At 32.3% G+C, this 16123-nt stretch overlaps 1 protein-coding gene across 1 annotated transcript in view; it reads right to left on the bottom strand.

The window, feature by feature from the left end:
* Positions 1-447: 447 nt before the first annotated feature.
* The window catches only part of LOC145291459 (uncharacterized), a 55154-nt gene continuing 39478 nt past the window's right edge, over positions 448-16123 (bottom strand). The window contains exons 6-8 of the mRNA XM_080137316.1: positions 11721-11763; positions 9261-9305; positions 448-786 (exon numbers count right to left, since the gene is read on the bottom strand). Coding sequence (XP_079993442.1) covers positions 694-786; positions 9261-9305; positions 11721-11763 — 181 coding nt within the window. The 3' untranslated portion in view covers positions 448-693. The remainder of the gene's footprint in view (positions 787-9260; positions 9306-11720; positions 11764-16123) is intronic.

Here is a 16123-nt window from a genome sequence, read left to right as displayed (position 1 = left end):
ACAGGTTAAAAAGAAAGAAACAAAGAAAAAATGAGAAAATCAAGAAAAATAAGAACCCTCGTTATTTCCAAAATAGATAAATTTTTTAAGTGAATAAACTATGCATTTCAATATCAAGCATTTTTTTTCCATTGAAAATTATGAGTCTTCATGTTTTCTTCTGTATTTGACTACTGCAGCACAAAACAATTTTTAACCATATATTTCTGATTTTTTATGTACCTTAACATCAAATACAGACATAAACAACATGTCCACACTATGTATTAAATGTAGTAAATAAAATTGTTTAAATACTTGTTTCTTACTAAAATGCACAAAGAGTTTGTGATATTGAAATATTCACTCCAAAAATTTGCCTTAAACAAAAAAAAAAATTTTTTCATAGCAGTGTGACTGTTTAACATAAACACGTTTTTCAATTTTGTGAATTGAATAATACAAGACAACAATTTGATTTCTTTTAATGTAATTGTTTTTAAAAGTAGTCATTGATAGGATGATCCTTTTTTGTTGCAGCTTGAGATGAATTTTTATTATTGGATGAACTTGAGCTTTAATAAAACGTAAAAACCAGGAAAAAAAAAACAAAACAAAATATTCAACATTTTTTTTGTTTTTTTAAATTTTTATAAAGTCCACTATTCAAAAGCAGGTGTATATCTGCCAATAGTTCAAAAAGGCTGGGGACAATCAGAAAAAAACTTTACGTTCACCACTGTTTACAATAACAGAACTGCTTGATCCGTCAGAAGATGTAAAACGATCATTTAAGGAAACTCCAGTCTGAAAGAAAAAAAAAAAAAGGAAAGAAATTGACTGACTCATCCAGAACAATCATGTCTCAAACAAACTCATATTATATATATATATATATATATACAGGGTGGGCCAAAATAAGGGTCCTATTTTTAAAGTTATTCAAATTTAAAGATAGGACCCTTATTTTGGCCCACCCTGTATATATATATATATATATATATATATATATATATATATATATGGGGGGGGGTGAAAAGAAGTTAAAATTTTCCCAGGCTAAAACCCAAATGTAAAGTTTCGCATGGGTTCAAATACCTTATATATAAGGCTTCACGTCTGTAAACCAAAAACTAAAGTTTGGTAGGCAATATTTTTTTAAACAAATACATAAACACATACATAAATATATATAAAAAGAGGTTTGTGTTTACTGTAAACTTTTTATGCAAATAGTACACAAGTATAAATCATGTAGAATATCTGCACGGATATAATTTTACGCAATAGTTAACTGTAGATGATCATCCCACAAGAAAACCGAAAAAACTAATAGGGAATTAATTAAAATGAATGTTTAAAAGAATATGCAAATTGGATCTTTTGCAGATGAATGCAATTCCATGACCCATATATAACAAAGTTGTATTTTCTTTTTAAATAAATAGAAAAAGGGGTTTTTAATATGAATATCAATACACAAAAAAAATCCAAATTCATAGGTGTATGTGTGTGTGTGTGTATATATATATACATACAGAGAGAGAGAGAGAGAGGAAGGATAGATGTCATTTATTTGTTCATATTTATTTGCTATACTTTTGAACAGACCCAATTATTATTTACATAAAAGAGCATTTTTACCTTAATGCTAGTTGGGAATAATTTTCTCTTCACTAATGATGCCCGCCAGATGGAGAGCAACAGATATTTTTAAAATTTGATTACTCATGGACACGTTAATTCATTGATGCTAGGTTCAACAACATTGAAGAGTCGGAAACAACAAAACACATTAATATATATTTCATGTATACACACTCATATTATAACGTGACATAATATATCATGTATAGATTTCCAACAGTGTTCAATACTGGAGTAGAGCTTAGTAATGGTATAAAAATATATCTATGATAGTTAAGTTACAAAGGCGTCCATGTTTCATCCCTGCTAGGAATTATCAGGCCAAGTGCTATTCATGGATCTGGTTATCTTCAGCTTACTTCTGATATCTGCATTTCTTCATCTTTTTTCGCAGTGGTTCTCCAAGGATTATACAAACATCAGAAAAACACGATGTGGATTAATCTACGTTTTGACAATGTTAATCACCTCATCAGGGGTTCAAGACCGACTTAAAATGATTGGACGGAAGGCTAAATAAAATATAAGATGAAGTAGAATGAAAAAATATTAGTGTTGGGACAATTAATTGGAATTGAGAAAATCAGAACTTCCTGAAGTATCGGAATCAGAAAAATGCATGCCTTTTTCCGACGCCAAGAACGATTCTGTTAATTGTTTATTATTTGGTTCGTTTTTGTGTCAGACTTGATTTCTCATTGCTCGTACTAAAGATTAAATCGTAAACATGTACGGATTTTAAGCTACAAACGAAATTAAACTATATATAACCCATACAAGTGTAGTTTTACGTTTGCGAAACCATAGACCTTATATTACATGGATTTTTACAGGAATTTAAAGAAAAACAACTTTATAGTTAAATATTTCATTATCTTAAAAGAATCGGAATTGAGAATTTAAAGCAGAATCGGTAATTATATTGGAATCATCCATTCATTAATCTATATATCTAGAAAAGTGAAATTGTGTGTGTGTACATTTCCCTACCATATCCCTACCTATCTATTCTGTCAATTTTCAGTCTACATACTGGAGATTTGACATAGGGGTATTGAGATTTGGGAAAATCTTTTCAATCGGTTTTTAGCCAGAAATTTGGCTGTCAATTTGACCTTTGAAAACTCTACCAAACTCCTCTGCCAATTTTGAGTCTAAACACTTGAAATTTTAGATGTAAGTTACTTGGACATGGATTAAACTTTTTAATTTGATTTGAGCACAAAAAAATAAATGTTAAGGGGTTAAAATTGAGGTCAAAGTTTAAAAAAAATTTGACCTTTGCAGTCTCCACTAAATTACTTAATTTTTGATCTAAACATTTGAAATTTTATATAAAGTGTATTCAAACATAGAGCAAGGTTTTTAATCAGTTTTGGGGCGAAAATTTGGCTGCCAAGAGGTCAAAGTTGAAAGAGTTGACCTTTGCAATTCCTCTGCCAATTTTGAGTCTAAACACTTGAAATTTTTGATGTAGGTTACCTGGACAAGAGTCAAGCTTTTTAATATATATATATATCTATATATATGTACATAAAGTTATGACCCATACATGGGACCCAAGCAAAGCCGGGCTTAACTGCTAGTAAATATATAAAGAAAGTAATAAAGTAAAGTTCCCCACCACCTGCATGATGCATGAAGAGACAATAGGATAACGAAAATCTTAAATCTTTCCATCATCCAATTAGATCAAACCGTTGTCCATATTTCTATAAACTACGCATTCATTTTGTCTTCTTTCAAAATTTTTTATATTTTCTTTGCGTTAATGGACTCTCCAAAAGCACCTTCTAAAAAGAAGGTGGCATCTATTTTTACTCGCTATTTATTTACTCTTAACAAACAAGTTACACCGGGTCCTTAATAGAAGGGAATTTTCGGTAAACCCAGTAAATTATTTGTTATTTGTCTATTAACCATTATTTAGATTTAAAAGCTATTGTATTATGCAGACAATATTAATATTGTCTGCATAATACAATAGCTTTTAAATCTAAATAACGATCGCTCCCTTTCATAGATTAAGAGAATATCATTATGCTATTCGGAACGCCTTTTGTTTATAATTGGGTTACACTTTAATGAATAGATGGCCACACACATGATTAGATTAGTTTTTATTCATTTGAATATTTATATTAGCCATGTAAATAATATAAAAATGTAAATGACACAAACCGAGTTTGCTTTCATGTTTCATTTCTTAAAAAGAACCTCCCCCCCCCCATGTAAGTGTAGTTTAAACTTGAATAAAATCTGATTTCGAAAGCCAAAATCAACAAATCCTTGTAAATGTCATCTTGTGGAAAATGAAAATTAATCATAAAAAATATGATTATTACGAGCATCATTCCAAAAGTAAAGCCTCTTCTATTTTTTTTTTTAACTCAAAAAATTGAACAGCTACGAAAATAGCAACCTTTTATGCTCCAGAATTTATTTTTCTACATAGTCACTAACAACCATTCTCAATACAAATTAGCCAGGGATTCAATGACGCACTTCCATGACAGGGTTTGCTTTCTTAGAGTCTCACACTGTCAACATCTGCAACAAAGAGATGAAACTTTCAGATCATGAATGTATAAATTCAGCAATCTGCAATTAAGTTTGATCCAGATGGGTGATATAAAAAAAATAAGAGTCATTACCCCTCATAGATCAAATGGATTGAATCAATGTACAAAATCTAGTTATCACTTCAATAAAATCTACAAAATTGTGACAGAAGCATAACTTCGTATATTTATTTCAACAGTTAACATATTGAATCTTTATAATATGATTCATAACATAGTAGATATTAAGCTAGATTTTTCTTTTAATAGTAAAAAAACAAAATCAGATTTAGACCATGGAAAAAATTTAATACAGCCCTTGAGCAAAAATAAAGCATTTAAAATCATCCGCTGATAATTCTACTTTTCAACTTGGATTTTTTCATGGTAATTTAAAACACAATATTAAGCTGACTATATTGATAAGTAGCCTCTTTTTTTTCTTCAAGATGGAAGTTTTTATAATCAAACACACAATATCATGCATGCTAAGTTGAAAAACATGTAAAGACTAAACATCCATCACTGAAAACTTTAACCCTACCAAACAGAGTTACCGGTAATTTCCAAAAATGCTATATACCCAGTTACCGCTAAACCAGTACTTTTCCGGACCTGTGTTTTTGATTTAAAAATAGCTACCCAATCGATTTAGCACAAGTGGCTTCCTTTGTTTTGGCAGAGTTGTGAGTTGTTTTGTAGACTAAAGTAGCCATAAAGTGAGTAAGTGTCGAACCAAGCACTTCATCAGGTAAAAGAGCAAGACCAAGGAGTTTCACGGTGCAACAAGTGTTGGATAACGTGAAATCATATTCAAACGAAGGTGAATTTGATCAGGAGTATGCTTCTGAATCAAGTAACGCTAGTGATGATGAATATATCGATGAAGGAGAAAGTGATAATTCTGATGATGCAAGTGAACCTAGATAAAAATTGAGTGTTCAAAGTCAGCGGCGTGTCACTCAACCAGGTGATAGGGGAGATTTTGGTGTGGTTGATGAGGGATGGAGTCGCAATTTTGTAGCTCCATATCTGGATTTCACAATTTTGCCCGGGAGGCCAGCCAGGCATAGGGGCAAATTAGGTTCAGTAGCTCAGGTCTAATAGGGTTAGGGTTAGTAGGGTTAACTTAGAAAAAAGAAATTTAATGAAGAAAGAATTGTCTATATACAAAGAGAAAAGATTCAATTCTATTTTTATTCAAATTTTATTAAAATAACCTACAAATTGCAGTGTTTAAATACATCTACTCTATCTAGGATATTGAGCCCTTTTGAATTAACATATGCCACTTAGCAAATGTAAGGATGTATTATTGTGCCCGGGTAACACTAGTTGCTTGCATATTATTTAACTTTTCTTAAATTCTTGAGGCATGCTCATGACTCCGCAATTTCATTCCAAATTTCTAGGTTCTTCATTATTATAGCGAAATTTGAAAATTGAAATATTGAATTTTAGTAGTTTTTCAAAGACAATTTAGCAAAAAAAGAAACTGGAGAGTTCTTTTTGTAACAAAAGGGAGGAAAATATTTTCTGAAAGCTGAAAATCTTTGGTTAATTTAGCAAAACTTAATTTTTGCTAATTATCTTCAAAAATTGTTTTCATTAATTAATTTTCTAGCTCAACGTTGTTTTTGTAATTTTTTGATATTTTCATTACTGCAACATATCAATTCAGTAGATACCACTGGCTTCATTTGAAATCCAGTATTTCAATTTTCGCTACAATAATGAAAAAGAACCACTTTCTATTTAATAACATTAAAATGATACATTTTTGCTCCAGTTGGCCCCAAATAATGACTTTTTTTATAATTATATTTTTTGTCCCAGGCAACACCAAATAAAAATATATCAGCTTTGTGAGTGTAGCTTGTGTAGTTTTTTTTTTTTTAATTGGCCAGACACATTTTATTTATTTATATATATATATATATATATTTTAAATGTAATTATCCACTGACACATGTTTCGTCGTCTACGACTCAGAGTGGCTGTATCTAGCGAGATTCAAAATCGGGACCCAACGGTAATGAGCCTAAACCCTTACCCCTGGACCATCTCGCCGACTGTCTGGATATATCGCGATTTACTTAGATGTTTTTGTTTTAGCGATATGTTTTTGAATGAATTCAATTACTTACGAAAGTGCAGTTTTACCTAAATGCGAGTTGGGAATAATTTTCCCTTTTAGAGAGAGAGCATATTTTTTCTTGAAAAGGTAGCAAACTTTGAATTGACAACCATTTTCTTTAATTGCAGATTTAGCAACTATCGGTTATTTAGAGTTAAGCTTTCTTTGGCAATTCATCATTAAGAGACCGACACTTGAGCAGCATTTGCAAATTGTGCAAATTTATGTTATTTATGTTTGATAAACGAATAAATTCACAAAATGGACTTGTCAACTGGCCACCTCGCTCGTGTGATTTAACCAAAGAGATTTTCTATGGGGATACATAAAGTCCTATATCTACGCTAATAAACCAGACAATAAACCACTTGGAAGACAACATTCAACATGTTATTGCCAAAAATACAGTCTAACTTAATTTGTAAAGTTTGTGAAAAATGGATTTTTAGATTTTATGCAAATTATTTACCATCAAATGTTAAATAATATTTATGGTTCATCCATTCGTGAGCATTTTATAAAAAAACGTTCTTGTGCCTGTAAGTTTGGTGTCAACTTTCTCAATTTTGAATGAATAACCCTCATCCGTTCACCTGAAGGTTCTGAAATCTATTTACATTAAGTCTTTGAGACATATCATTTGTAAACAAGAAGAATCTTAGGACTTAATGTGGTTTCTATTTGATCCTCTTTTCTTTTTCTCCCTTGCTATATTCTCCATCTCACATGTTTTCAACTGTAATTCCTAACCTCGATTTAGGTCTATCAAGTGAGGTGTGAAACCGGTTAGCTAGCCCTTTCATTATTTTTATTTTTTAATTTCATCAGGTTTACAAATAAATTTGGTCTTTATATAGCCATAATTAAATTATATGTATGCATATTATTCATTCACTCGCTGACACATTTTTCTTCGGACAGTCTCTAACCGATGCCATCAACAGTTATTTTGTTTTTCTTTTCGTACATATATAATAAAAAAAAAAAAAAAAAAAAGGAACATCTCTTGTATTGCTAGATCATTGGCAATACAAGGGAGGCAACTCTTTTACTGGTTATTCTACCTCCTCACCAATTAAAAAATGACAACCAGAGTCTGAAAATGACAATAAAGGATGCTAGTCACATCTGACTTGTTTGATATTCTGGCAGGGCTATACATCAACAGGAAAGATCTTTGAGTCCTCAGAAACATATTTGGAACAGGAGGCAGCCATTAGAATACCTATTTACAATGTCTCCTCACAGGATAGAGTTAGACCCCAAGGTTTTTTTTTTTTTTTTTTTTTTTTAATATGGAGAAAAGGAACAAAAATTTAAATTGTCTCAGTCATGAAGGATTTCTCCTCCACAGAGAGAACAAGAAATTGAAGTGTAGCATCTGAAGAACAGATACTACACTTTCATATTAGAGTAGACAATGACATTAGTAGATATAGATCAATCTACAGGAGTGTGAAGCAGGGCTGTGTGTTGTCACCTGATATATTTAATGTATATCTATATATCTATTAAAGTAAATGTGTGTGTGTGTGTACATTTCCCTATGCAATAACTGTCAATTTTAAGTCTACAGACTCGAAATTTGATATACAGGGTACGGAGATTTGGGAAAATCTTTGCAATCCGTTTTCAGCCAGAAATTTGGCTGTTAAGGGGTCAGTTCAACGATTTGACCTTTGAGAACTCTACCAAACTCCTCCGCCAATTTTGGATCTAAACACTTGAAATTTTAGATATAGGTTCCTTGGACATGAATTAAACTTTTTAATTTGATTTGAGCGCAAAACAATAAATGTTAAGGGGTGATAATAGGGGTCAAAGTTAAAAAAATTGATCAATTTTTTTTTTTTGCTCAATATACACCTCCAAACGTGCTAGTAGTGAAATAATTGTACAAAATATTGAGAATCATGAGGGTATTAGTGTAGATTATTAGAGAGATGCAGATGACAGTCCTTATCTTCGACTCTAAAGAAAAACTACAAAAGATCTTAACAGTAACAAACGAAAGCAAAACGAAAGGATTACAGCTCGATGCAAAGACGACAGAATGCATGCTGATCTCGAATAAAGTTGTTATACCACAATGCAACACTCTGTAAAGGAGACAGAATCAGACAATTAAACACCTTTAAATATCTTGGTTGTACTATCACCCCAGATGACAAGTGTGACACAAAAATCAAGACGAGAATTGGACAATCTAAGACAACTTTTTACAGCATGAAATGCATTTTTACCAACAGCAAGAAGAGCCCATGGCAAACATTATGAGAGCCTACGTATGGTCCATTCTTCTATATGGATGCGAAGGCTGGACTCTAAGGACACAGAACAGCAACTAGAATCAATGGACCGTGGTTTATCAGGAAAATCATGAAAGTGTCATGGACAAAAAGAAATAAAATGCAGAAGTAATGGACATAGATGAATACAAGAGATCCTTTTTTTTTTCTACCTTAACGCTTTTTGTAATTTTTGGATATGTTCATTACTGTAACATGACAATTAAGTAGTAACCGTGAATTTTACTTAAAATTCAATATTTTGATTTTCGCTCTCATAATAAAGAATCAGATATTTTCAATATGGAGAAATTGGAAAAATCAAATTTGCTTAAACATGATTTTTTTTTTTATAAAATAAAAACTGCTTGATCAATTTACGTGATTTTTAGAATACAATATTTTCTTTCTGTCACAGGTATATACATCATATAGATTTTTCTTTTCTTTTTTTTTTTTTCATGGGTGTGGAATTCTGCACAAACACCTATATTTCTTATATAACTCCCCTCCCTTTTTTACCAAATAAAAATAAATAATGAATGAAAAACATTGACTATTTTTATAGAATTTCTAATCTTGGCTATAAAATTCAAGAAAAGTTTAGAAACTCAGCATAAAAGAGTACTTTAGACAATGTATACTTACATAGCCTTGGGCAAAAATGTCTGAACTGAAGTTTAAATGTTGTATCTACAAGAAAAAAAGACAATCTTTGAAAATGTTTGCAACATTCAATGAAATTTTTTTTGTCTGTGTGTGGGTGGGGGGGTCTTGTTCAGAAAAATCTCTGATGTATGTACCCATGACAAAACAATCATGTTCTAAAATTCATGTAAATTAATAAATTACTTTTATTTTTAAATAAGAAAATCAAATTTTATGAGTATTCAAAGAGTGACTGACTGCTTTGCTGATGTTTTGGAGAAAAAAAAGGAAATAACTAAGCAATAAGTCAAATTTGCGAGATTTATGTTACTTGGCCTACTAATCCCCATTAATTGCTTAAAAATAATTTTTTTTTATAAAAATAATACTTAATCAATTCATGTGATTTCTTAAATATATTTGTTTTCATCACAGGTACATACATCATACAGATTTTTCTTTATTTTTTTTTAAGATGGAGGGTGAGGAGAATTCAAGACAAAAATCCTTTAAGAAATGTTTAACAATTTGATCTGTACACGAACTATTCAATTTGATCTGTACACGAACTATTCAATTTGATCTGTACACGAACTATTCAATTTGATCTGTACACGAACTATTCAATTTGATCTGTACACGAACTATTCAATTTGATCTGTACACGAACTATTCAATTTGATCTGTACACGAACTATTCAATTTGATCTGTACACGAACTATTCAATTTGATCTGTACACGAACTATTCAATTTGATCTGTGCACGAACTATTCAATTTGATCTGTGCACGAACTATTCAATTTGATCTGTACACGAACTATTCAATTTGATCTGTACACGAACTATTCAATTTGATCTGTACACGAACTATTCAATTTGATCTGTACACGAACTATTCAATTTGATCTGTACACGAACTATTCAATTTGATCTGTACACGAACTATTCAATTTGATCTGTACACGAACTATTCAATTTGATCTGTACACGAACTATTCAATTTGATCTGTACACGAACTATTCAATTTGATCTGTACACGAACTATTCAATTTGATCTGTACATTAACTATTCAATTTGATCTGTACATTAACTATTCAATTTGATCTGTACATTAACTATTCAATTTGATCTGTACATTAACTATTCAATTTGATCTGTACATTAACTATTCAATTTGATCTGTACACTAACTATTCAATTTGATCTGTACACGAACTATTCAATTTGATCTGTACACGAACTATTCAATTTGATCTGTACACGAACTATTCAATTTGATCTGTACACGAACTATTCAATTTGATCTGTACACGAACTATTCAATTTGATCTGTACACGAACTATTCAATTTGATCTGTACACGAACTATTCAATTTGATCTGTACATTAACTATTCAATTTGATCTGTACATTAACTATTCAATTTGATCTGTACATTAACTATTCAATTTGATCTGTACATTAACTATTCAATTTGATCTGTACATTAACTATTCAATTTGATCTGTACACGAACTATTCAATTTGATCTGTACACGAACTATTCAATTTGATCTGTACACGAACTATTCAATTTGATCTGTACACGAACTATTCAATTTGATCTGTACACGAACTATTCAATTTGATCTGTACACGAACTATTCAATTTGATCTGTACACGAACTATTCAATTTGATCTGTACACGAACTATTCAATTTGATCTGTACACGAACTATTCAATTTGATCTGTACACGAACTATTCAATTTGATCTGTACACGAACTATTCAATTTGATCTGTACACGAACTATTCAATTTGATCTGTACACGAACTATTCAATTTGATCTGTACACGAACTATTCAATTTGATCTGTACACGAACTATTCAATTTGATCTGTACACGAACTATTCAATTTGATCTGTACACGAACTATTCAATTTGATCTGTACACGAACTATTCAATTTGATCTGTACACGAACTATTCAATTTGATCTGTACACGAACTATTCAATTTGATCTGTACACGAACTATTCAATTTGATCTGTACACGAACTATTCAATTTGATCTGTACATTAACTATTCAATTTGATCTGTACATTAACTATTCAATTTGATCTGTACATTAACTATTCAATTTGATCTGTACATTAACTATTCAATTTGATCTGTACATTAACTATTCAATTTGATCTGTACATTAACTATTCAATTTGATCTGTACACTAACTATTCAATTTGATCTGTACACTAACTATTCAATTTGATCTGTACACGAACTATTCAATTTGATCTGTACACGAACTATTCAATTTGATCTGTACACGAACTATTCAATTTGATCTGTATATGAAATATTGTGCACACACTGTTCAATGACTTTCTTAATTGTCTCATTATTTTACAGCATCTAATCTATGCAAGGTAAAACTACATTTCTTCCTAAGTAGAAAAAGAAAATCTAACTCACCCCTATATGAGGTCTCATATTTGAGGATCTGTTGTTCTGGATTCTGAAATAAAGAAAACACAATTATAATAGTACATTATATAGATCTATGAGGGGCATGCAATAAGTAATGCCCCTCACCCACTTCCAGTTGTCTGATCTAGCTGAAATTTTTCATGTGCAATGATTTATATCTCTACGGGTTATGTGGCAAATTACAGCTCTGAACTAATTGTGGTTTCTGTTTTACAGGTGTTTGAACTGAGTTAGGTGTGAAATGGAGACTGTTGAATGTCAAGCAGTGATCCGGTATTTGAAAGGACGCACACCACAGGAGACTTTTGATGAAATGAAAGAAACTTATGGTGATAATGCCCCATCATATGACCTTGTTAAATGTTGGCATCATGAATTCAAACATGGCCAGAAGTCTGTGGAAACAGCTCCCAGACCGGGTCGCCCCCCCCCTTCTGCCATTGATGAGGCATCTGTCAGTCAAGTTGAGGCTGCCATTTTAAAACATCGGCGCATTACTATTCGCCAAATAGCCCAAGATGTCAAGATTAGTACAGGGTCTGTGGAAACTATCATTCATGACCATTTGCATATGCATAAAGTGTCTGCCAGATGGATTCCCAGGTTGCTCACACCATTCCAGAAGCGAAAACGCGTCAAGTGCTCGAGGATGAATTTGGAGATGCGCCAAGAAGATGAGTCAAAGTTTTTCAAAAGACTGATTACACAGGATGAAACCTGGGTCCATCATGATCCAGAGACCAAAGCCCAGTCAATGCAGTGGAAGCACTTGGACTCACCACCTTCAAAGAAGGCAAGGGTGCAGCCCTCCGCTGGCAAGGTCATGCTCAGTCTTCTGGGACCAGGACGGAGTAGTGATGACAGATTTCCTGGGAAAGGGTACCACAATTACAGGAGCCTATTATGCTTCACTTTTGAGGAAATTAAGGGAAGCTATCAAAATCAAGAGGCGGGGCAAGATCAGCAAAGGTACCCTCCTCCTGCAGGACAACGCTCCGGTCCACAACTCGTATGTCACCAGATCAGAAGCACGGGGCGTGTGGTTATGAAATCCTTCCCCATTCTCCCTACTCTCCTGACCTTGCACCCTCTGACTTTCACCTCTTCCCAGCCATGAAGTTGTTTTTGAAAGGAAAGCATTTCCCAGATGATGCAGCCTTGATTTCTGAAGTCACATCATGGTTGGAGGACCAACCTGGGGTGTTCTACAAAAACGGTCTCCAGAGCTGCATCAAACGATGGGAGAAATGCATAACTTTGGGTGGTTTCTATGTAGAGAAAGACTAATAACTGTGCCAAGTTTCATTGCTCTACTGCTATGGGAAGTGGGTCAGAGGCATTACTTATTGCACGCCCCTCGTATAAACTTGAAATTTTTAGAAAACTGAGCAAGGTATAATTTTTTTATTAAATGAAAAATCCTTTCTTTTTTATTAGTTTTTTTTTCTGAAACTTTCACTGGAATTCACTTTAATCATAGACTTTGCAACTTTTTTTCCTCTGGTTGGTCATGTTAATTTTGGGAGGTGGTGGCCCCTTGAAGAGAAAAATTGTACATCCGATCTTGTTGAAGATTGTATCAAAGTCATATCTGATTTGTCCTGCATGGTTGACATGAAAATTGAATACAAAGAATTAGTCATTATTTTTTAAAGCATTACGCAGTGGAATGATAAAATTACCCCCCCCCCCAAAAAAAAAACAAAAAAAAAAAAACACTACAGCTTTATTTTAAAAGAATCAATTCAGGTAACTAGATTATGTATTAGAGATGACATCTATTCAATGTAGCCACCTTCAGCCTCAATCACTGCCTAAATACAGGTCTGTAATTGGAAGCATGCCTTTTCCACAAGTGCCAGCAAGAGCTCAGCGAATACTCTGCAGATGACAGTGATCAGGCTGGTTTTGGTATTGTAGGAGGTCATGTTGGTGAAGAGAAGGGTGCAAAGATAGCACTCCTTCTGAAGCCAAGCCTGGGTCTCTTCAGATTTGCAGGCCGGTGCAATGTCCTGATGCCACACAGGATCTGCCAGCGGCCACCTGATTGCCCTAAGGGATCACCATTCTTTCAACACATACAGGTACACTTTGGTGTTGACTTTCAAGCTGACTTCGAAGATGTGAGGTGGCATGATGTGGCCCTCACTTGAAACCACACCAAAGACCATAATTGTGGCCAAAAACTATTTCCATCACCCTGGGCATGTCCCTGTCATTCAAATTTTCAGTTTGATGGTGCTGTAGTTATAACTTATCAGTAGAAAGAATGAGTTGTACAGCGGCGCATCTCCAATCTCACTCGTTGAGTATTGTGTCACTTTCAGACATGATAGAAGGCTCCTATTGCTCTTGGGATTTGTACACAACTCGCCAACTAGTAGATGAAACTGGTTTTCATGAAATGGAAATGGAACCATGTCGTCTTTTCTAGGGCAACAATTTTATTGTTCCGCTCTATTTTGCAAGATTAAATTTGAAAATTTTAGAAAAATCAAGTAATGCTGTATAATGAGAAATCATTTTTAATATATATATATCTTTTGATTATCCATTTCAATATTTAAACATTGAAAAACATTTTCTTTCTTTTAAAGTTCAAATGAGAATATGCTTTATTTTTTTGTGTAAAATTTGTTTTTACAAAAGATGGCTACAAAAGAGACAAATTTATACATTTGTATCAATTGGTTGGATTAATTCTATAACAAGATGAATCTTGAATTAAGTTATGATTATGAATTGATTTCCAATTTGGGCAATCACATCATTAGCTCAAAAGATTAAGTTCTGCATTAATTTGAGTACACGTAAATATTAATATATTTTTCACATGAAATAGATTCTCAGGACTTGCGATGGTTGACAAATGTCGAACTGATGATTGCGGTTGACCAGAGGAAACAAACAGATGTATATTACTCATTAATGTCCATTTCTGAGGTGATTGGGCAAGAAGCTCAGAATCAAGAGAATCAAATGAGGAAGTTAGAAGGATAGACACAGGCTATCAACTGTTATACCTGAGCAATGAAAGAGATCTTGCTGTCCAGAGGAAGCAAAGATGAAGGGAAGTTTATAAGAAAGACAATTTAATAAAGTCAGAAAGCAAGTAGAAAAGCGATGGAGAAGAGAAAATGCCAAAATATGCTAATATGAGGCAGGTGTATTTTTGTTTGTAGAAGTCTTTTGTCAACTACTGCGGATAGTCTTCCAAGGGTGAAAAAAAGTGATGAGAGTCTTGCATAAGTTGTTTTCATGTGGAGATATTTGCCTAAATTAATACAATCAGGATATGTCAAAACGTACACACATAAGATGAAAAAAAAATTATTAAATAAAAAAATAAATAAATAAATAAATAAAATTGGATTCTTTACAAACTTAAATATTCCTTTAAAATGTAGGTTTTTTTTAAAGGAAAAAAAAGCAATTTAAAAATTATGTTATTAATTTGAAAAAGTTTATCATTTAGGAGTTCTGAACGATTAGATAAACTTTTTTCATTAAAAAAAAAAAAAAATTTTTTTACATTTTTTTTTTATAATAATGCTCTATTTCCAATATTGAGTATATATCGAATACATCAGAAATTAATACAAAATTTATTTAAAATAAAATTGTGTGTGTAGAAAAACTAAAAATCTTTTACACTTTTCCACCACAATATTATAGCCATAATTTTTTTAGCATATTTATGTATATAAATATAGCAATTAAGCTACACAAAGTCATGTGTTTCAGCCTCGTAGGGAATCTTCAGCTTCCTCATATATATATATATATATTATAACTTTTTTATTTATATATAATTCTTTTTATTTATATATAATTCTTTTTATTTAGATAAAATTATCGATGGACATGCGTATCTTGCTAACTAGCAATCATTAACAAGGCTTGACTTCGGCAGGGATTGAACCCAAGACTACAGTGTCTGTAGTTTGATGTTTTACAGTGGGCTACAAAGTCTTGCCTGAAATAATGTGTGTATGAAGAAGCCGAAGAGTCTCTATAGGAATGAAACGCAGAAGATTTTGTGTAGCTTAATTACCATATATATATATATATATATATGCCACACTGAGGAGGCATAGAAATGATCCAAACACGCCTACATATTTTTTTATATACTAATAAGCTAGCGCTTATCAAGACCTACAAGTATCTTAAGGATAAAGGTTAATGAGTTTGCGAAATGGACTGACACACTTGGAGTATTTGAAATGATAGCAGAATTTGATTACTTAAGAGGATGCCTAAAGAAGACTTAACATAGAACTTAAAAAGAACTATGTTGTAATCAGCTGGGAAGCAGCCCTGTGGTATGGCGATTTAGATGCCCAGTTCTTTCAAATAACTTTTACCCATAGAAGTTCCGTTTAGCT

Source organism: Euprymna scolopes, chromosome 12, assembly GCF_053919585.1.
Source record: "Euprymna scolopes isolate OS-2025 chromosome 12, ASM5391958v1, whole genome shotgun sequence".
Classification (NCBI taxonomy): Eukaryota; Metazoa; Mollusca; class Cephalopoda; order Sepiida; family Sepiolidae; genus Euprymna; species Euprymna scolopes.
The sequence above is the reverse complement of the archived record's forward strand: the minus strand, read 5'-3'. Positions and strand labels throughout refer to the sequence as shown.